The sequence below is a fragment of the Schistocerca gregaria genome, chromosome 3, assembly GCF_023897955.1.
Source record: "Schistocerca gregaria isolate iqSchGreg1 chromosome 3, iqSchGreg1.2, whole genome shotgun sequence".
NCBI classification, from domain to species: domain Eukaryota; kingdom Metazoa; phylum Arthropoda; class Insecta; order Orthoptera; family Acrididae; genus Schistocerca; species Schistocerca gregaria.
The window spans coordinates 766,458,346-766,480,633 of record NC_064922.1 but is presented as its reverse complement, the minus strand read 5'-3'; the positions used below and the strand labels follow the sequence as shown (position 1 = coordinate 766,480,633).

The window sequence follows — 22,288 nt, the reverse complement described above, 5'->3', positions numbered from 1 at the left end:
CAAGGATAGGTTCAGTTGGTCTAGGGGACCTAACAAATGTCTCAGAATGGAGAGCATTTTTCCAACATTAAACTTAGATAATTACATCAATGCAGTCTATCGGATGAAATACGGCGTTGTTCCTGGGCTGTTAGCCACACGGTTCGTTTCTAATTAAGTTATTGTATTTTTATAGTTAATATTGAATTGCATGGAAATATTCGTCGAAATGTAGGCTTAAATTAAATACGTTTGCAGTTAATTAGCTCTGACATCACGTGAAAGCAAATATTCATGACGCTATGAGGACTTTTTATCTTTAGCTTTCTGTAACTGCCAGTTACCGGTCGCATTCGTGCGAGCAAATTACCATAATGAACCACTTAAGCGGTATTTAGGGACTACGATGTAGTTGTGAAACGCTTGTAGTTAACGACACACACATCACGAAGTTGTTATCATTCGACATTGCAACACTAACAAAATATTCATGGTATGTCAAAGTGTACTGAGGGGACAGAAGTCACGAGATACCTTCTACTATCGTGTCGCACATTCTTCGCCACGGCGTAGTGCAGCAACTCGACGTGGCATGGACTCAACAAGTCGTTCGAAGTCCTTCGCAGAAATACGGAGCCACGATGCCTCTATAACCGTCCTAATTGCAGAACGCTGTCAGTGCAAGGTTTTGTAGCCGACCGCGGTGTCCGAGCGGTTCTAAGCGCTTCAGTCCGGAACCGCGCGACTGCTACGGTCGCAGGTTCGAATCGTTCCTCGGGCATGGACGTGCGTGATGTCCTCAGGATTAAGTAGTTGTAAGTTCTAGGGGACTGATGACCTCAGATGTTAAGTCACATAGTGCTCAGTGCCATTTGAACCAAGATTTTGTGCACGAACTGACCTCTCGATTATATCCCATAAATATTTGATGAGGTCCATGTTGAGCGATCTGGATCGCTATCTTTATCGCAAGAATTGTCCGGAATGTTCTTCAAACGAGTCGGTTGTGGCCTGGTGACATGCCTCATTGACATACAGAAAACTTCCTTCGTAGTTTGGCTGCAAGGATCGGTTCAGTTGGCTCAGGGGACCTAACGATTTTCATGTAAACATAGCCCACTCCATTATGGAGCCACCACCAGCTTGCGTAGTGCCTTGTTGACAAATTGGGGCCATGGCTTCACCAAACTCGACTCCTACCATCAGCTCTTACTAACAGAAATCGGGACCCATCTGACCAGGCCACGGCTTTCTAATCGCCTAGCACCAACCAATATGGTCACAAGCCCATGAGAGGCGCTGCAGACGATGTCGTCCTGTTAGCAAAGGCACTCGCTCGGTCGCCTGCTTTCGTAGTCTATGAACGCCAAACTTCGCCACACTATCCTAAAGCATACGTCCGTTGTATGTCCCTCATTGATTTCTGCTGTTGTTTAAGCATCGTTACTTGTGTACTCTACACAAACGCCGCTGCTCTCGGTCGGTAAGTGAAGCCCGTCGGCCACGACGTTGTCCATGGTCAGAGGTAATGCCTGGAATTTGGTATTCTCGGCACACTCATGACACTGTGAATCTCTGAATATTGAGTTCCCTAAAGATTTCCGAAATGTAGTGACCCATGCATCTAGCTGGAACTACCATTTCGCATTCAAAGTTTGTTAATTCCCGTTGTGCGGCCATAATCACATTGGAAACCTTTTCACATGAATCAACCGAGTAGAAATTACAGCTACGCTAATGCACTATATTTTAATACCTTGTGTAAGTGATACCATCGCTATCTCTATATGTGTATAATGCTGTACCGTTGCTTTCGTCCCCTGAGTGTATCGTAAGCTGTTGCAGTGGTTTTCAGTCCGAAGCCGGGTTGACACAAATCTATGAGCCAGTCTATCCTGTGCAACTCTCTTCAGTCCTGCAAAAGTACTTCTATCCATATGAACCTGCTTTTACTGTAGGCAGGTCTTGTTCTTCCTCTGTAGTCTTTACCTCTCCCCCTTCCCCTCCCTCCCTCACACCTCCCCTCACACACAGTTCCCTACACTAAAAAATAGAAAATTGCTTGATTTCTTAGGTGTGTGCTATCAACCGATCCTTTCTCTCAATCTCTCTTCAGTCTAATTTGGTTCAGTACGTCGCTATTAGTATTTGGAAGTATTCATCTACTATTCAACATTCTTCTGTAGCACTACATTTCAAAACCTTCTACGTTCTTCTTGTATGAATCTTTATTGTGCATATTCAACTTCCGTACGAGGCTGCACTACATATGTCAGAGGAGATTTCCTAACATTTGAATTTATATTCGACGTTAACACACATCTCGTTTTCAGGAACGCTTTTCTTGTTTTTGCCATTCTGCATCTTATATACCCTCTGCCTCGACCCTTCTCAGTTAAACTGCCTGCCCAAACGCAACAGTTTCAGTACCCCATTTCTTAATCTCTCTGCGCCGCCAGAGTTGATTCGACTTCAGTCGATCGATTCAACACATTGTAATACCACAACTCTGCGGATGATCATACATTTTCTACGTGTTTTGCGCAGTCTGCTTTATTAGTTGTGCTGAATATTATTCTTGCAAATAAGTTGTCAAATTACAAATGCTATTTGTTATTTAAGAAAGAGTATTCGCATGAAATGTTAACATTTAGTAAGTAGACTCGCTGGCCTAATCAGGGAGAAACTATTGTCAAAGAGTGTAATAAACTGTAAACACATTATCGCTGGGAGTGCGAGCGCGCCAAAAAAGTACAAGTTGGGAGTCGCGAGGAGCAGATTGGTGTCATTGGCTGTGTTGGCGGATGTTTAATATGGGAAAGGTATGGCATTTATTGGGTACAGTACAAATGCAGCAAGAGTGATTCACATAACATCAGGAGTACTGTTGGCCCTTGTTATTGGCTATGGTGCCGCAAGAAGATCAACCTGTGCCCTATTTACCGCTAAATGAAGCCACTCGACAAACCAACGGCATCATGAAGTGAAGTAAGATCTAGACTTTTTATAACTAGAAGTGTAATAGACTGAACAGCGTAGTTGCAATTTTATTGCTTGAGTAACATTGTTTTCGTGCATGTTGTCAAGTAAATAATTTTCGTAAGTCATTATCCAAGTAGTATCCATCCTATCCCATAATAATCAGAAAATGAACTGGAAATGAAGTGAACATGCATTTATTGCATCATCAAAACATAATTTTTCCAACTTTTGGACAGTTACGTAATAATGAAATCTTTGATTGTAGTAAGAATAATGTCAGTAGTATTGATGCAAAAGCTAGTATTAATTCATTTGCTAAAAACAGAGTAACTTTCATATTAAAAAAATTGAAGTAAAACTTTACCTAACTTGGACACTGAATTTCATTGTCAACGCACAGTTCTGATTTGCAGCTTGTGTCATAATTTGTAACTTTTATTACAAATAAATATCGCAGCAACTGCTAGATAAATGGCAGTCCTTACCAGTGAGTAAATTCCCACAATCTTCCTGCTTGCTGCAACTATGACAGTCGGTATTACGGTGAGTAACGTAACAAAAAGTTTCTCTCCACAGCCAGTAAACAATCTTACTTTAATTGCTCTCTGAAAATTAATATGAGACGTTGCTTGCTATTTGATTATCATCTGACTGCTGTGACGTGTGTGGTGTCAAGCACTTGAAAGCGCTACTGTTCGTACGTCATGACGCCAGTAACTGTTCTTACTAAGATTTCTTACGGGTATTAAGTTCAGTCTCAATTTAATTATTCTTGTTCCGGCGAGGAGCTGGCGACCGTTCGTTATTTCATTAATGATATACTTAGAAAACCTTTCTTCCAAATTTTCCACTAACTACTGTTAATTAAAAATTAGTTTACACAATAAAAATACATAAAGTTAACAGAACTGTGTTTCTAATCTTTATTGCTAAAGTACTGAGCAGTGGAGATTCGGTTATAACTTCATCTACTCTCTGTTTTGCATTATTCTTCGGAATAGATGCCTTTTCCCCAAAGATTACGGACTTTAGGTAGACGGTCATACAGAAAAGCCTAATCAGCCGGAGAGATAGGAGGGTTATAACATTCTACAAGTCAGCGACTGTTACTGACAGCGGTGCAATGTCGTCATCAAGCCTCAAATTATTTATTTCTTCTGTTTGAACTTAAATTTTCATTTCTAATTTTCGCTTGGTATTCTTCACAGGTTTCTCAATGAGCACAGATTGTACGACATCGGAGATAGGCAATATAGCCTTATCTCACTATCGTCTCAACTACTGTTTCCTTGTCATACACTTTGGCTCTTATAACTGCTGTCTGATTTCTGATTTTTATCCCTACTAGTTTTATAATTTCCATGAATGTGTTCTACTCGACGTTCTCATAAGCTTTTATCGAATCTACAAATAACACAAACGCAGGTTTGAGTTTCTTCAACCTACCTTTAAGACAAGACATTTCTCTGGGACTCTGACTGATCTTGCCCAATTTCGCCCTGTGTCAGTCTTTCCATTCCACTGTAGGTCATAAGTTTCTGAATATTGTTGCCGAGTCTTATAAAATTGATAGTTCAATAATATTAACACTTGTCAGCATATGTGCTTTATGGGATTGGTCTCTTTCATTATTCTGGAAGTATGAGGGTATTTTGCCTGTCTCATCTTGCTTACCAGGTGGAATAGTTTTTTCATAGCTGGCTTCTGCAAGGATCTTAATAATTCTGAGGGAACGGCAACATCTCCAGGAACCTTATTTCGGCTTAACTCTTCCAGTACTCTGTCAAATTCTCTCGGTATCATACCTCATTTACAACAGGAGTAGCATATCTACATTTGAAACTGGTAAATTCTTGTTCACAGTTACCAGGATTAATCCTAGTAGGCGTAAAAATCTTAGAATTTCAGTAGGTGTTTCCTAGACAATGGACGTGATAGGCCGGCCGCGGTGGCCGAGGGGTTCTAGGCGCTTCAGTCCGGAACCGCAAGACTGCTAAGGTCGGTTAGGTTTAAGTAGTGCTAAGTTCTAGGGGACCGATGACCTCAGGTGTCGAGTCCCATAGTGCTCAGAGCCATTTGAACCATTTTTGGACCTGATAGAAGGCAACAATGCGCTAACGTACAGCGTGTCTCACAGAAAATTTTACTGAATTCCGATATCGCCCCATTGTTATTTACGTACCCATTGTTTATCCGAAGCATTGATAGGATCAACTACTTTGGGCTGGCGGTTGAGCAGGTAGAAGATTTTGGATGCTGCGTTCAGGCCTTTCCTGAAGTTTGGAGCGAACGACAGGGCCGTTGCGACCATATACGTCCCGAAGAACAATGCTTCAGTTACTCTGAAAAAAAAGAAGAAATATTTAACGAACACTTACTCGTATTGGCGAAAAAGAGTATTTTTAATGTAAACAAAAGGCAGTAACGTAGTGTAATTCCCCCCTTATCTTTACAGTGAGAGTTCGGTGTTTTCGATGTTTCAAGTTAATAACACAAGTCTCCTCTCTAGAGCTGTAGAGAGCAGTTGCAGAGAACTCTACTTCCAACAATTGAGACTGGTGTTTTGAATTTCTCCTAGGCAATCCTTCACTTCTTTAGCCTTGTTCCTATGCTTCTTTTCCACTGAATCCCAAATCTAACGTGAAAAACTGCTTTTGTGTAATTATACACCTGAGAAAAACTAAATTCAAACAGTGCAAATTGCTAGCGAAAATTTTATTTTCCACCTGTCCCCGGTTTCTCTTGACATGAAGCATAAGGAAGGAAGGACGATTACGGCTTAATGACTCCTCGAATGCAAAGTCATTCGAGATGGAGCTCTAACTCGGACTGAACAGGGATGAAGCAGCGTTTCCAGTCAAACCATCCTTCGAGGCAGGACTCCTCCAAATGTCCAGAAGAATATCTGTAATACATTAAGCGGTACTTCAGATGATTACTAGGACTTGTGTCATTCTATCCTTACTCACCAAATACAATCACGTAAATAGTGTTTATCACACGTCATACGATCTATGGATACGAGAAAAGATTGCGCATACTGCTTATGGTATCCATTATAAAGACGCAACAATGTTAGAAACGTGATTACCACATAAATTTTTACCGGTGAATTCTGAAACTTGCAAATACTACGCATATGGTAATACCTCCGTCTCAGGTAAGACCGTTAGAAAGCTACTCACCTCTCCCAGACATAAAGTAATCGAGTACTGTTAGAGAGCAATTATATTTCCAGACACACAGCTCACTTGACGTGATGAATCTGTTTGAAGTTTCTGGGAGAGAACAACGGCAAGCCTCGTGTCATAGTGGAACTGTAGCACCTTTACCATATCTCACACCCTGTCACAGTCAGTCGATAGTGTGCCGACGAGTGCCACGTCTGCAAATGATACCCTCCTTGACCCGAGCTGGTGGCGCCATCGAGAGTCATAAAGGGAAAGAGTGAGCAAGCAGTGCGGTGTACAATGGTGGAGGACGGTGCGGCAACACAGTGATGACCCGTTACAAGAGTAGTTGTTGAAGTAACTGCCCGACGAATATTCCTGTTAAAGTAACTATGGGCGAATAATACTGATTTGGGTTTTGTACTGTGTCAGTGTTTACTAGACTGGTGGCTTAATCTGCATATGGAGGTGCCTTCCAGTTGTGAATTGAGACCGGGAACATTGAAGATCACGAGCTTCGTAGCAGAAGTAACACGATACTATATTCCTTGGTAGGTTAACTTGAACATTCCCAGATCCCATGCTTCTGCGGAGTTGATAAACGTCTGGCAGTGGATGGCTGAAGTTACTGGTGTATTATACAAGCGCAAATGATTCACTCTGTGTAGATTAACGCCGATGGCTATGGTGGTATTGAGTAACTGACGTTATGTGATGTCATTCGGTGTTGCCTAGTATAGCTCTTCTCTCACCACAGTCTTCCTGAACTTCTCGTGTTTTTCATGCAGTTGCCGGCAGAGTGGTTCTAGGCGCTTCAGTGCGGTACTGCGCTGCTGCTACGGTCGCAGATTCGAATCTTGCCTCGGGCATGGATGTGTGTGGTGTCTTTAGGTGAGTTAGGTTTAAGTAGTTCTAGGTCTAGGGGACTGATGACCTCAGATGTTAAGTCCTATAGGTGCTTAGAGCCATTTGAACCATTTCATGCAGTTGTTGGTCTGATAAGGCATACGTTACTGTGCTACTTGTTGACGTAAGGACCCAAATTTGTAAAGAAATGCTTCTAGCAGTTGAGGAATTTGATTTAATACTGTATGTTGCGTATGCACGAGCTTACCTAAATGTTCTATTATTGTGTGAGTGCGTAACTGATCATGAACACTGTCATGTGATTACTGTGATGACTGAATCCGAGAATGAGTGAATCCTTGTTAATGCTGTAATTGTAACTATCTTGTGACTTGGGACTCACGGTGGCTATTGATTGTAAGCCTCTTACTTCCCGGCTGTTAATTATTGTTCTTTTCAGACTGTGTAACGGAATGTCTGATGTATGAGGTGTTGGATAGGGAACGGAGGTACATCAGGTGTTTAGCTTTGAAATGATCAGATGTCAGTTGGACTGACTGAGGAGACACGGCTGTTACCCGCAAAGGGCTGGTGCCGCTTAGTTGTGTTGACCAACGTTCAGGCTTAAATACTACGTTACTTGCGCAGAGCCTTGTATTTTATAATAATGTAAACCATTGCCACTGAATTTACTTTTATTATGATTTCTGAATATTTAGTTGCTTTCAAGGTGCGTTAATGGTCTCTCAAAAATTTGTTGTTTATTATTTATGGATTACTTATGGAGTTTGTTCAGAAAAGATGATTCAGAAATTAAAGGGGTATCTGTAGCAGAGTGTCGTAAACTTTACTGGAAGCTACTGTAGCGTGAATGATTTTTAGTTTTGTGTTTTTAATTTGACTGATTGGAAGTAAGATTTCTATGATAGCTATTAATATCGTGTTGTTTCTAATTCGTCCGCTTGGACATGAAAAATAAGAGAAGTGTAATTATTTTTAGTTTTAATAAATGCTTCTAAGTGTTAATTTTCCCTTGGACACCCAAACATCGCTTCAGTGCCTGCATGGTACAGCAGGTATGTGCTGTAACTGCTGAGAGAGAACACTGTATTTAGTAAATAGTCCTCTTGGGTGGTAGTTACAGGCTGCAATCTGGTCTTTTTTGACTGTGACAAAGCGAAGTGTCTGCCACTCCACTTCAGTGGGGTCAGAGTGCATTTCTGCGCATGGTGTGGAAAAGTCAAGAAAAGTGTCTAAAGATTGGAGAGCACACGAACAACTGCAGACTTCAGTTCATTGACAATTCATGACAAAGAAGTGTTCTTATTAAACCTTCTTAGTGTTTTTGGTACCTGTTTATCATATGAACAGTATCGAAAGGTGCGTTTATAAACTCATGTGATGTGCCCCACTGACTCTCACGCGCAATAGGTCAAGACTGCAGCGATATGGCATGACGACAACGAACGGCTGTGAGATATGCTGAAGTATTCAGATGAGTAGTGGTTCGTTGGGAGGAGCAGTCTGTGGCGTCTGCTGGTGTGGAGTCGATGGGATGTGATGGAACATTACTGTCATTTATCAATAAACGGTATTGTTTCATTTTATGACGCTATTTGGTGATTATCTCATTGACAGTGCGAGACTTGTGGGGTTGATTGGGAGGCTTCGCATTTTTCGCACAGGGTAGATGCACTCCCGTTCTGCACTCAGGGTTCTGTTGCCATCAGAGGACTGTGAATCTCATTAGGAGAGGCGAACATCCTCAGCGAGACGGCGGGCAGTTTCCTCGGGAATGAGGCTGTGGCGTGCTTCGGGACCGGTGCCTGACCTGGCTGCGGTTTCGTGGTGCCCTGCCACCACTGTAAATATAAAAATAAATCAATTTCATATTTCCACGTGCACGAACATCAAAGGTCGAGACACCCTCACTCCATCATTTTGGTCATCCGGTCGAACTGAGTCACCCTGCCACCATGTTTACGTAATGAAGCCAATCGAGGAGACACTGCTACAGCCCAATAGTAGTCTCGTGCTTGTTAACGTGTGCTTTGTACGTCAACAGTGGGAACTTCTGCTGGGTTCCCCTGTTTTGTTTTTTCATGAAATAAACGATATTATCATCTTTCACATTGGCAATAGAAACGGATCGTCCACTCCAAATGGTATATTCAAGAGTTTGGGCAGCTGAGATTCCGAGTGATCTTGCTCTGGCCCTCTGGTGCTGATAGGTGCCCTCTTGCTATTAGTGGGGAAATGTGAGTGTTGGAGTTGTGGCAGTGTGATCCGTATAATGAGCAGCTGGTTACTTGCTTACTGTACCTCGCAACTCGTGTTGCTTAATTTTCCTGAATCTGTGACTTCGTGTTGTATAGTTAACTCTGATTTCTCGACTGACGAGATGAGAAGCTCTTGTTGCTCTTTGTCCATCTAGTCTTTCGCACGTTTTAGTGCCTGCTCACGGTGTTAGCTTAATTTTGTCATATGAACTGAGGTTTACAGAACTTCGTCCTCTGTTAATTCTATTGCTGTTTACTTCACTCATTATGTCAAATAAATAACTATTAATCTCAGTATAATCTTAAATTATAAGATCCTTTAAACTGTACTACAACTTTTTCATGGTTAAGCGACCCTCTGTAACTAAATATAATCTGTTCCTCACCTGAGCTAGTTGTTCTCACTGTGACGGTGTTATCTTTATGCGGAGTGGCAAAGCTCAAAGACTATTTTCTTATTACACGGCGAAGGTAACTAGTACTGCACTCACTCGTTTCGTTTGATTATAAATCTTTTATTGACTGGGGAGAGCTGTGTCGATTTCGCCTAGGATTATAAGTTTTCTGTGTGTTGTCTCATTTCTATTTGGCTAAAGACCTAGCAGTATTGAGACGTAATACCGTCAGTCACTCCTAAGCTTCCGAAGCAAACAAATAATGGAGCTTAACGTTGTACAGACATAGGGCCAAGAATTGCTCAAAGTTTCCATGGTCCAATAGATCGTCTCCTTAAATTCTGTAAATGAGTAGGTCCATATGGTCACACTTTTTCTGAATCGGAGGAGTGACCTCCCTATACGTTGCTCTTCACACGGTACATGCGCTGGACTTTCTCCAGAAGCTTGGAGTGCAGGGATGTGATCACCTGAAACATTATACATTGGAGTATCTATTGGGAAGCGTATGGGAAGCATACTTGCAGAGCACATGAACAGTGTAATGGGAAGTATCCGAGACAGAAAAACACCGTTGCGCCGGTATCTGCTGTGGATTTACTTGTTACCAATGCTCCTGTGTGTCGGGAATAACGACAGCGAATGTCACAGTACGATACATCTCGAAGTGTTTCCATTTTTTGTTGTAGGGGAGTGTTGTACCTTGGAACACTAATTTTTTCCTCTAACCAGCCCTGCAACAGAAATTTAATATATTTTCTTATTCCATTTTAGAATGATAGCATTAACTTTCCGTGTTCTTCAATCTTTTTCGGAAATTACAATACTTTCTCCAGAAAACTAAGGTTTTTCAAATGAAAAAACCTATTCCTAGGTTCAACATAGTCATATACCTAGGAAGAAACGTTATATTGAAATATAAAGGCGTTGTATTTGGGAAAATCTTGCCAAATGATATTTAAAAGTCTGTGTGTTAGGTTGTTAGTGTTACTACATACGAATACTCAACACATGAAACAAGTTGAGAAGAACTGCTGTCAAAACCCGGTTACAAGTTAAAAGCATTTTCATATATACGCTACTGGAAACTAACATAAATTTCCATTTTCATGACAGGGAAAAATATTAGGGCATTAAAGAAACTCAGCGCATTTGCCAATGTCACGTGTTCCATAGTAAAAGGCCCTCGTCCGTTTGAAGGTACAAGATGGTGCACAGGTGACAAATTATGGCTTCACCATCCACATTTTACGTAACTACAGGGATCAGCAAAAAGACGTCCCTTATTTGTAGAGGCTTCTGTGTGAGATGTGGTGGGAATACTGATGTGTGCTGGGTATAGATTAACAGCGGTGTACGTGTCATAGTGCTAGTTGAGGGCTGTGCGTTTATTATGGAGCAGTTCTGTGATTACTACTCAGTGAGTATTATATATTCGTTTCGAACTTGGCCGATTCTGTCGCTGGCACAAAAATTATTCGGGTTTGGATATCAAACTTTTGACTACCAGTTTCCGTATTGAAAAAAAAAATCTACTGGCCGGCCTAGAAGTGTACCAACGCCGGAACTTATGATGTTTGTGAGAGCAGCAATCTCCGTAGCCTTCAACACTTAAACATGCAGCTGCCGCGGGGCTGTCTGAGAGGAGTGTAAGAAGAATCCTGCACGGAGACCTTCGCATGCACCCATAGAAAGTGATGGTAACCCAACGAGAAAGTGAGAGCGATTTTCAAGTTCGCAGAGCCTTAAGTGAGGAAATTCTTCACAGCATTCCCTGTGGCGCTGTTCTGACTTCCCCTTATGAGACGCAGTTGTAACTGTCAGGTGCAGTAAAGAATTCAAATTTCCGCTACTGGGTAGCAGAACAGCCTCAAGAACTTCAACAACGACCCCTTAACAGCCATCGTGAGTCAGTGTGGTGCGCCGTTGATGAATTTGATGTGTGGGGTCCGTATTTTTTCGAAGAAGATGGCGTAACGGTAGCGATAATCTCAAATCGCTACTTTCACGTGGAGTCCTTCCTCCGACCTACATTAAACCAGTTTGTTGAGGACCATGCAGCGGCAGTAGTCTGGTTCCCAGAAGATGGAGCCACAGCTCACACTTCTCGGTGATGTCTATAAATTTTACTGGACGTCTCCTCCCTTCTCAAGATGTAGTTGCCTGGCCTCCGAGAGACCCGATTTATAACTTTGTAATTTTTTTTCTCTGGGTTTACTTAAAGTGTCAAGTGTACGAACGTCGTCCCACTATCCTGTAAATACTTAAGAAGGCAATTACCCAGGAGGAGGCTGCCTACCCAAAGGAAATGGCACGAAGAACCGTCTACAACTTTTGGGAAAGCTTCTTCAACGTGTCAACAATGAAGGGATAATTTTTAAAACCACCTAATGTAAAATGTCATGCTAATTGTCGTTCATAAAAGTGTTTTCTCTGTATCTTTCTTTGTTTGTTCGTAAATATGTTTTGACATACGGGAGGTCTTTTTTCCAGATTCCACAGTTTTAAAAATATACAGAAATTACAGTAATTTTTAATTTGCAGTATTCCACTACTTTTAAAACTATGCACAATATGGAAAAAAATTTGTAATATATTGTAAACAAAATTCTATTTTACAATAACAGTGTGACTAACATTTTTTTATCTAGATACAATGTTGCTAGGGATGGTAGATGACTGGCTGCAACGTTATAGGAGCTATATAGTAAATTGTGCCACTGTACATTTCAGCTGCACTGATGTTAAAAGTACAAAATTTTTAAGGTACTGTAATTTCCTTGGTACAGTACAATACCATGATTTTGAATTTTGTTTCGGTCCCTATAGGAACATCATTCAACCAGGCGCAAGAAGCACGTAAAATTAAATATCTGCCACGTTTGCCATACTAAACAACACAGTAGAGCTGCGTGCCCTCAGGAAGAAACTACGGTTGCAGTTTCTCCTTAGTTTCAGACATTCTCAGTACCAGCACAGCAAGGCTGGTTTATTGGTTGACTTTACAAGGCCGGATCAATCAAACATCCAGGCTGTTGGCACTGTAAATATTGAAAAGACTACTGCTGGCTGCCCCTTTTCAGGTACCACAAGTTCCTCTAGCATCGTAACAATGCCCCTCCGTTATGGTTGCACCTGTCTCACGGCTGTCTGTATCACAGGGACACACAAGAGACCCCACCAACGGCCAGGTCCGTGCTCATGAAGTTTAGACAAAAAGTGAATAGTAGCTTTTGACATGTGATGCTACAGAAGAATGTTGAAGATTACATGGGTAGATAATGGTTCAAATGGCTCTAAGCAATATGGGACTTAACATCTAAGGTCATGAGTTCCCTAGACGTAGAACTACTTAAACCTAACTAACCTATGGACATCACACACATCCATGCCAGAGGCAGGATTCGAACCTGCGACCGTAGTAGCAGCGCGGTTCCGGACTGAAGCGCCTAGAGCCGTTCGGCCACAGTGGCCAGCGGTAGATAATGAAATTAATGCGAAGGTACTGAACAAAAATTACTAAAAAAGGTCTCTATAGCACTAAAAATGTGACCGGTTTCGGCCTCTGGCAGTAAGCCATCTTTATATATTCAAAAACTGAAACTGCTGATTTACATAGGGAGTTCATAAAACATTAAAAAGAACATTCGTTAAAATGATGTATCGTTACCCTTCCTGTTGACAATGATGACGCTTGGAACAGCTGTGCCGATCAGTTGCAGAACTGCTGCTTTTGGCTGAGCAGCCTCGGGTTAAAATAGAGTGAAAGAGGGCGCGCATGAGCGCAGACCGTCAGTGTCAGCCAATGGGAAACGATTTATGTGTCGTATGTTAAGATTTGGACATCCGTTTTTAAAAATGTACATAAATTTAACTCTAAACGGTTAAAAAATAGGTTCTAAAATTATGAATACTGAACGGAATAGGAGAGACAAGGAATTTGTAGCACGACTTGACTAAAAGATATGATCGGTTGATAGGACACATTCTGAGACACCAAGGGATCACCAGTTTGGTACTGGAGGGAAGTGTTGGAGGTAAAAATTGGAGACCAAGGTATACATACAGTAAGCAGATTGAGAAGGATGCAAGTTGCAGCAGTTATCTTGAGATGAAGAGGCTTGTACAGGATAGAGTAGCATGGAAGCTGCATGAAATCAGCCAATAAAACAGTTTGATTTCTGAATTTGTTTTAGCGAATAACGACACTCGAGACAAAAAATCTGTGTAGTTTAAATTGAAAAAAATTATGGTTCATATGACTGTGAGAGCAGTTTTACGGCATCTTGTGTTTATTTGTCCAGGATTTTTATTTCTGTTTCGTGCAAGCCCTTCTAGTTGACTACATTTCGGCGGCCAGCATGTCCGACGTTTTAGCTGCTGTTTCGCGTTGGTAACTATGATGACTGCGTACGTAGTGTACAGCTGTGTGTGTATGTAGTTCACATTGATGATGAAAAGCGAGGGAGGAAAACTCGGCAGGCAACCCTCTAGGAAAAGTAATGAACCACCGTCCTCGGCTGTGGAGTTATCCAGTTAGATTACGGATAACTTGAGTATTTCAGTATATGTTCGAAGTGGATAAATGTGGCTCTACACCCTGCATGACACAAAAAAAGAGGCAACGAAGAAATATTCAGTGTGGCATCTTCATTGATTGGGACTCACTTGAAGACGTCTTGGTACGGTACGCCATCGGAGACGATGAGGAAGCCTCCGTAGTAGATGCAGATGGCGTAGATGAAGGTGCCAAGGCTGCGCGCCAGGCTGAAGACGGCTGCGCGCACGTAGGTGTTTCGCTTGGCGAGGCGGATGGCCGGCTCCAGCTCCAGCATGTACTTGGCGTGGAACTGCCGCTCGCGGCACAGGCCCGCCACCGTGCGGATGCTGCCCACCGCCTCCACCGCCACCTGTCAACCAGGGCAGTCCATTAGCTGTAGATTCGCAGCTTAACTTCAGGATGTTGGTCTCACGAGACGCTCGCAGGCACACCAGAAATGCTGCCAACATGAGTTCTTCATACATACAACAGAGCGAGTGAGAAGGTGATTGGTAAAAACACAGTAAAAAATGGCAAAGCGTACCTCGTAACAACTTCATTGCATTACCACCACCATCAGCAATGTACACTGCCTGATAAAAAAAGATACGTAACACGAAGGAACAATTCGAACGGACGGAAGTCGACGGACGCGATGTGTACATAATGATTACAGTTACAGGAAAGCTGGACGATTTATTCAAAACAAAGAGCTTTACAAATCGTGCAAGCCAGCATCGCATTCGTCCACCTCTGGCCCTCGTGCTAGAAGCTATTCGCCGTGAAATTCGCTGAAAGGGTTGTTGCGTGTCCTCGTGAGGGATGTAGCGCCCAGTTCGGTCCAGCTGGCGCACTAGATCGTCAAACATCCTGAGCTCTGTCTATTACGCTCCAAACGTTCTCAACTGGGGACAGATCCGGCAAACTTGCTGCGCAGGATAAGGTTTGGCAGTCACGAAGACAAGCAGTAGAAATTGTCGCCGTGAGCAGGTGGGCATTATCTTGCTGAAATGTAAACCCAGGACAGCTTGCCATGAATATCGTCGACGTACCGCTGTGCTGTATGGGTGCCGCGGATAACCAAAGGGAACGCGCTATGAGAAGAAATGCGTCCAGGATTATCACTCCTGGTTATTGGGCAGTGTGGCAGGCGACAGCGTGGGTGGTATCTTAACGCTGTCCCAGTCTCCAGACACGTCTTCGCTAGTCGTAGAGGATCGAATGAGACTCATCAACGAAGACAATTCTATTACAGTGAATGAGATTCCAAAACAAAGCCGTATCTAGAGACAACGGCGGGATACCAACCTCACCGTCACCCGCCGTATGACCTGACAACCAGTACTGAGGATGTGAAGTGTCATTTCTTTTCATAAAATGCAGTGTGGCTAGGGCCCCCCATCGTGTAGACCGTTTGCCTGGTGCAAGTCGTTCGAGTTGACGTCACTTCGGCGACTTGCGTGTCGATAGAGATGAAATGATGTTGATGATAAGGACAACACGACACCCAGTTACTGAGCGGAGAAAATCTCCGACCCAGCCGGAAATCGAACGTGGGCCGTTAGGTATGACATTCCGTCGTGTTGACCACTCACCTACCAGGGGCGGACATTTCTTTTCATAGCAAGCCTTCTCTGATTGTCATCCGCGGCACCATTACTGCGCAGCGGCACTGTATGTCGACGGTATTCCCTGGCCCGTTTTGTTACCCTTTATGGCCATCCTGGGCTTACATTTCAGCAAGATAATGCACGCCCTCATACGGAGAGAGTTTCTACTGCTTTTTTTCATACTTGCCAAACCCTGACTATAGCAGCAGCGTTTTAAATTGAGAACGTTTGGAGCATTGTGCCAAGGCCCTCTAACCATTACTCGACTTTAAAGATCTAACGTGCCAATTGGACAAAATTTGAAATGCTATAACTCAGGAGAACATCTAAAAATTCTACCAGTTAATGTCAAACCAAATAACAGCTTGTTCAAGAGCCAGAGTTCGATCAACCCGTTACTAACTTGCTCCGTTTATGAAGCTCTGTCTCTTGAATATATTATCCATTTTTTCTTAAGATGCAGTCATTTGTTTGTCTGGACATGTACATCACATCTACCAATTTCCATCCAGTTCGGATAATACTTTCGCAATGCGTCTTTTATTTTTTGTCTTACAGTACACGACATCAGTACGTGCTTGGAATCTCGACTGTAAAGGGCGAAACGGCCGGGGTGGCCGAGCGGTTCTATGCGCTACAGTCTGGAACCGCGCGACCGCTACGGTCGCAGGTTCGAATCCTGCCTCGGGCATGGATGTGTGTGATGTCTTTAGGTTAGTTAGGTTTAAGTAGTTCTAAGATCTAGGCGACTGATGACCTCAGACCTTAATTCCCATAGTGCTCAGAGCCATTTGAACATTTCTAAAGGGCTAGGTTTACCCACATTTATACTCTGCAAACCTCTTGAAGTGCATGGCACCACCTACTCCCATATCATTTATTTGGGCTTCATCCTGGTCCATTTCCTTATGGAATGCGAGAAGAGTGATTGCTTATGTGCCAACTGTAATTAGTCTAAAATTTTGTCCTGGGGGTCATTACGGCAGTGATACGCAACTCTTAGATTCGGTGATCCTCTGAGTGAGCTAATAGACTGACGAAATAGAGTTTCTGCGAGTGCGCCTCAGAAATTTTATGGATCAGTCAGTTCTCCGCGAAAATACGAAGACGCAGAAACGTGTAACCATTATTGCTGTCGTTTTTTTGTATACATTCAGTATCCCTTTTAACCCTGTTTGGTATGAGTTCCACGTACTTTCATATCCTAGGTTGGACCGCATGAGTGTTTTGTAAGCAGTCTCCTTTCTTGCCTCATTGCAGTTTCTCAGAATCCAACGAGTAAACCGAAGCCCTTTTATGAAGGACTAACTGACAAACCCGGCATTGCACTTAAAACGAAAAGTAATGAACAGTGTTTATAGTGTAATATCCCAGACAGTTTCTCAGCGTTAGGCACACCTGCTTCGCTTGTCCACAGCGCGATTTTGTAAACGTCTCTATGACAACACATCTTCATAGCTCTGTAAAAAGTAATTGTTTTCACGTACAGCCGTTTCCGCTTCACAGTTGAAAGCTGTCAAAGGCGCTGCCAGTCTTAGTTGTAAAGAATAAATGTATTAAAACTTCATGCATGATGCAGCATTTTCTCATGCATCTAAGTGTTTATGACACCTCCTGAATCACGTGCGGTGCACTAAAGGATGTGTGTACAAAGTTTGTTGATATCACCCCAGTGGTTTGGGAGGAGATGTGGGACACACACACACACACACACACACACACACACACACACACGCACATAAACATACTTACATTTTATAATATGTATGGCTGTTCTAGGAATTGAAATAGTGTTTGTAGAAGTGTTACGGCGGGGTCCTTCTTAACAGCTCTGTGTTATAAAAGCCACAGACTGTCTGTTTTTCTTCGTGGGACACGTACTTAGGATTGTGCTGAAATTGGCGCTTAGCTAGTTGGTGCACAATGTCGTCCATTTTCCGAATATTTTAGTATTAATATACATCTGACAACACCTACGTTGAAGGCAGTGGAGTTCTGTACAGAAACATGTTTTCTTTTACAGACAGTAGACTACCTCTGTCTCTAGTCTCTGTGCGAATAAATCATCACTCATTCACCTCTGTATGTGCACGCTTTCCTAGTGTATGTAAAATGTGCCGCTTCACACAGAAGGACGGACATTATATGAAATTTGCATACCATTCAGTCAAAGAAATGTACATAATGCGGATGTTTATGATTAGAGTGGGGGTTGCAAGCGAGTATGATAAACATTTTATGCTGAAAGATCCTGCTGTGCTTATAATGATGCAAATGGTTATAAAGAATCTTAATGTCGCACACGATTACCTACCAGTGGTGGAATGCAGTATAAGACATTACCATGTCTCATCAACAGGGAAGGACATAAAGGTACTATCTACTGAATTTTCATGAACATATCCGTTAAAGCCCTGCGACTCACCGTCTGTGTAGGTGGTGGCCTGCTTAAATAGGAAAGTATATGATGTGGACATTTCTTACAATGCTGCGACGAGCAGAACTACGTATCGACAAATATTGCGTGGCCCAACAGCATGTCGTGGTATTAAGTCCGATTAAGCTAGAACGAAAACAGATGTTCGCGGAGGCCCGAACTGGGTTACTGTTGCCATTGTCCGTATAGATAAAGATAATGTCCATGGTAATATTACGCTGGGAAACCTACGTCTCTAAGCTCGTCGTAGGTTGTGTGCCAAACAGCATAGACACAGAAGTGATGACACTTTCTGCAGGACCTGACCATCATTTTGCAGGACAATATTCAAGCACGTACAGTGCAAGCTGTTACTGATTTGTTTGACTGTTGGGGCTGCTAAGTGCTATACCACCTACTGGACTCCCTGACTTAAGCTTTCGTGAGTACAACTCATTTTCTACACTGAAGGAAACACTTCACGACATTCGCTTCAGAACTGCTACAAAGTCGTCGGGCAATAGATCGCGCCGCTCCAACTGAAAACACTACTGGCACTGCTAAGAGTACCCTACGACTTCCACATCGCTGGCAACGGGTTGCACACAATGCTGGTGAATATTTTGAAGGTCAGTAAAACTTTGAAACACGTACCCACTCTGTACGAGCAGTAAATAAATAGTTGCCAATATTAAAGTTCCAACCCTCGTATGAAATAGTTTTCCTAAGCCCTCTGTGATCCGCAAGATTTAGCCTATGTCGGTTTCCATGTACAGCATTCGTGGGTGACCCTGCATCTAGGTCGTACGGCGGTTCATGAGAAAATAGAGCTTTATTTTCGGAGCACAGGCCTACCTTACGTATACAACTACGCAACCTGGACCGAGACACCTGCTTGGCAGTGTTTGCATGGGAAATGCCGTTTCCGGCTACCATCCTTTCACATTATAGGACATTCCTCGTTTTTTTTTTTTTTTTTTGTGGCGGGTTTCAATGTCTGCATTAACAAACACTGTATCACTGTAACTTTATTCTCAATAGCTGTCGAAGGCAGTTGTAAAAAGTGTTTAGTTCGATATAGAAAAGTACTTATTTCAATATATCAGTTGATACCTGCTCTAAAAACATTAACCAAACAAAAGTATGCGTGCCCCACGACTCTCTAACATTTGCCGAAACGTTTCAGTACGTGTAATCATTCACGAAATAAAAGGGGCGGTATGCCTTACGTGACTCTTGTATGTGTGTATGTGTGTGTGTGTGTGTGTGTGAGCACGCGCGTGTGCGCCAGTGTGTGGGACCATTCTCAGCGGGCGTTATGAATTAAGACACAAAGGAATTACAGACATTGGCTAGGGTGTGCACTGACCGAAATCAATGGGGAAAGTTGAAAATTTATAACGGACTGGTATCCGAACCCGGGTCTCTTACTTAGTAGGCAGACACCACATATATAAACAGACATTGAAATCTCTCGTATCTTCTACTCCTTGAGGTAGAGTTGGATTATAGACGTTAGTAATTCAGAAAGGGTTCAAAGACATCAACACAGATAAGCACCGCCGGCCGGTGTGGCCGAGCGGTTCTAGGATCTTCAGTCTGGAACCGCGCGACCGCTACGGTCGCACGTTCGAATCCTGCCTCCGTCATGGATGTGTGTGATGTCCTTAGGTTAGTTAGGTTTAAGTTGTTCCAAGTTCTAGGGGAATGATGACTTCAGATGTTGAGTCCCATAGTGCTCAGAGCCATTTGAACCATTTTGAATAGATAAGCACCACAAATCGAATCGCCCTTTTTCCCTCTTAAAAACGATTATTTACTTTCACTCTGTTGGAGGCGGCATATCAATGGCCTTACTGTGGACGTAAATATCTATGTCTACATCAACACCTACACTCTGCGAACCACTTTCAAGTGCGTGGAGAAGGGTACGTCCACTACACCACTTAGCAAGGTCTTTTCATCTTCCGTTCACATGTGGGGAGCAGGAAGAATGAGTGCTTAAATGCCTCTGTTCGTGCTGTAATTAATCTAATCTTACCCTTACGACCCCAATGGGAGCGATATGTAGGGGATTGTAGAAGAGTCATCATTTAAAGCCAGTTCTTGAAACTTTGTTATTAGACTCTCTCGGGATAGTTTCCATCTACCTTCAAGAGCCGGCCACTTCGTTCTTTCAACATCTCTCTGACACTCTCCCGCGGGTGAAGAAAACTTGTGGCCATTCCTGCTGTCCTTCTCTGTGCACGTTCAAATCTCCTGATAAGTCCTATTTGGTATTGTTCCCACACACTTGATCAATAACCTAGAACTGGTCGTGCGAGCGATTTGTAAACAGTCTCCTTTGTTACCAGTATGTTCGAACAACCCGTGTCATGGAGATGCTTCGGGAACTCAAATGGGAATCCAATACTTTCAGCATTTCGCGGCCCTGTCAGCAACTGTATAAATATTAAATTCAAAATTAACAGCCTCAGTTGCGGAGTTACCTAGATTTACCTAGGTTTCAATTGGGATAACCCAACCTTCTTCAGAATTACACTTACTAATGTTTGTCCATAATGGACATTGTCAAACTAAAAATACAAATACACCAAGTGTCGTCATATTTTAAAAACTTAACTGAAGCTGCCTCAGTCCCACTTCCCGACCGCGATGCGGCAGCCACGAGTGTTGTACTGGAACTCCAGTGAGATAAGAACAGGCTTACAGATTACCAATAAACTTTCAAAAGAAATGGCTCCTGAATATGAATCCGAAGCCGCCCATACTAAGGAGCCAGTTTAAGGTTCATAAAAACTTACACCCGATCCGTCCGATTGTGGACAGTACGAATAGTGCGTACCATAAACTGGCACGATGTTTGAATTATAAAGGTAAAGACAATTACGTTTTCGAGAAAAATTATTCGATTAAAAATTCCGCCGAGTTGGTAAATAAATTAAATAATGTAAAATGCCATGGCACATCAAAGCTGGCCTCCTTAGACATCACCAGCCTCTATACCAATATACCTGTAGACCAGTCTTTAAATATCTTACAGCGGAACTTACGTTTTCATAAGAAGTTACCAGAGAATGAAATTGACGAGCTCACGAATCTCCTGCAGATTGTTCTGAAATATAATTATTTTTCTTTCAATGATTCTATATTGCCAGCCATATGGGTTAGCCATATGGGTAGCCCGCTAGCAGGGATTCTTTCCGAAATTTTCATGAACACGATGGAATCTCAATTTTTTGCGAGTAATGTAGAAGTAGTCAACAAGATACAGTTCTATATAAGATACGTAGATGATATTCTCTTAATAGTTGACGGATCCCAATAAGACATAGCTCAGATATTTTTATCCTTTAACGATCTCCACGAGAAAATTAATTTTACTCTGGAGGAGGAGTTACCTAATAGGACATTGAACTACCTAGATCTGACGATATATAGTAGATAATCACATAGAATATGATATCTTTAGGAAATATACGTTTTCGGATAATATTAGACCTGCTAATTCGGCGCACTCGCTAGCGCATAAAATGGCATTTTTCCAATCTAGTTTGCATAGAGCGATGTCGGTTCCTTTATCTGCAGAGGCCTTGAAACACGAACTGTTAACTCTTGAAGCAATACCCCGGAATAACGGATATGAGCCCGAAATGGTGAGACGGCTGTACAACAAGAAAGTGAACCATAACAGAGGGATGGCAGCTTCTACGTTAGGTACCGTGCCAGATGTTACTCCGTCTGCCATAGTACCTATTCCATTTATAGGCAAAGTTTCGTATAAAATTGGGCGTCTCTTGAAAAATCAGGGATTTTTCCACTAATAATAGTCTTCATAAGAATTTGATTCATAGTTTAAAAAGTCCTAAAGATAAATTGTCATTGTCCGGGTATACAAGATCACGTGTGGCGACTGTCCGAAATTTTATATTGGCCAAACAGGAAGAGCATTATTAACAAGGTAAAAGGAGCATATTCCAACTAAAACTGGGGATAACACCCGGGGTTCGACGTTTGCTGAACATTTAGTGCAATTGGCTTATGCACCCAACCCCCCACACAATATTCAGC

General features: G+C 42.5%; 1 protein-coding gene across 1 annotated transcript in view; it reads right to left on the bottom strand.

Annotated features, from left to right (window-relative positions):
* The window catches only part of LOC126354016 (ATP-dependent translocase ABCB1-like), a 196,009-nt gene that overhangs the window by 12,625 nt on the left and 161,096 nt on the right, over positions 1-22,288 (bottom strand). Inside the window, exons 18-19 of the mRNA XM_050003339.1 lie at positions 14,320-14,561; positions 5,144-5,303 (exon numbers count right to left, since the gene is read on the bottom strand). Of these exons, the coding sequence (XP_049859296.1) occupies positions 5,144-5,303; positions 14,320-14,561 (402 nt within the window). The remainder of the gene's footprint in view (positions 1-5,143; positions 5,304-14,319; positions 14,562-22,288) is intronic.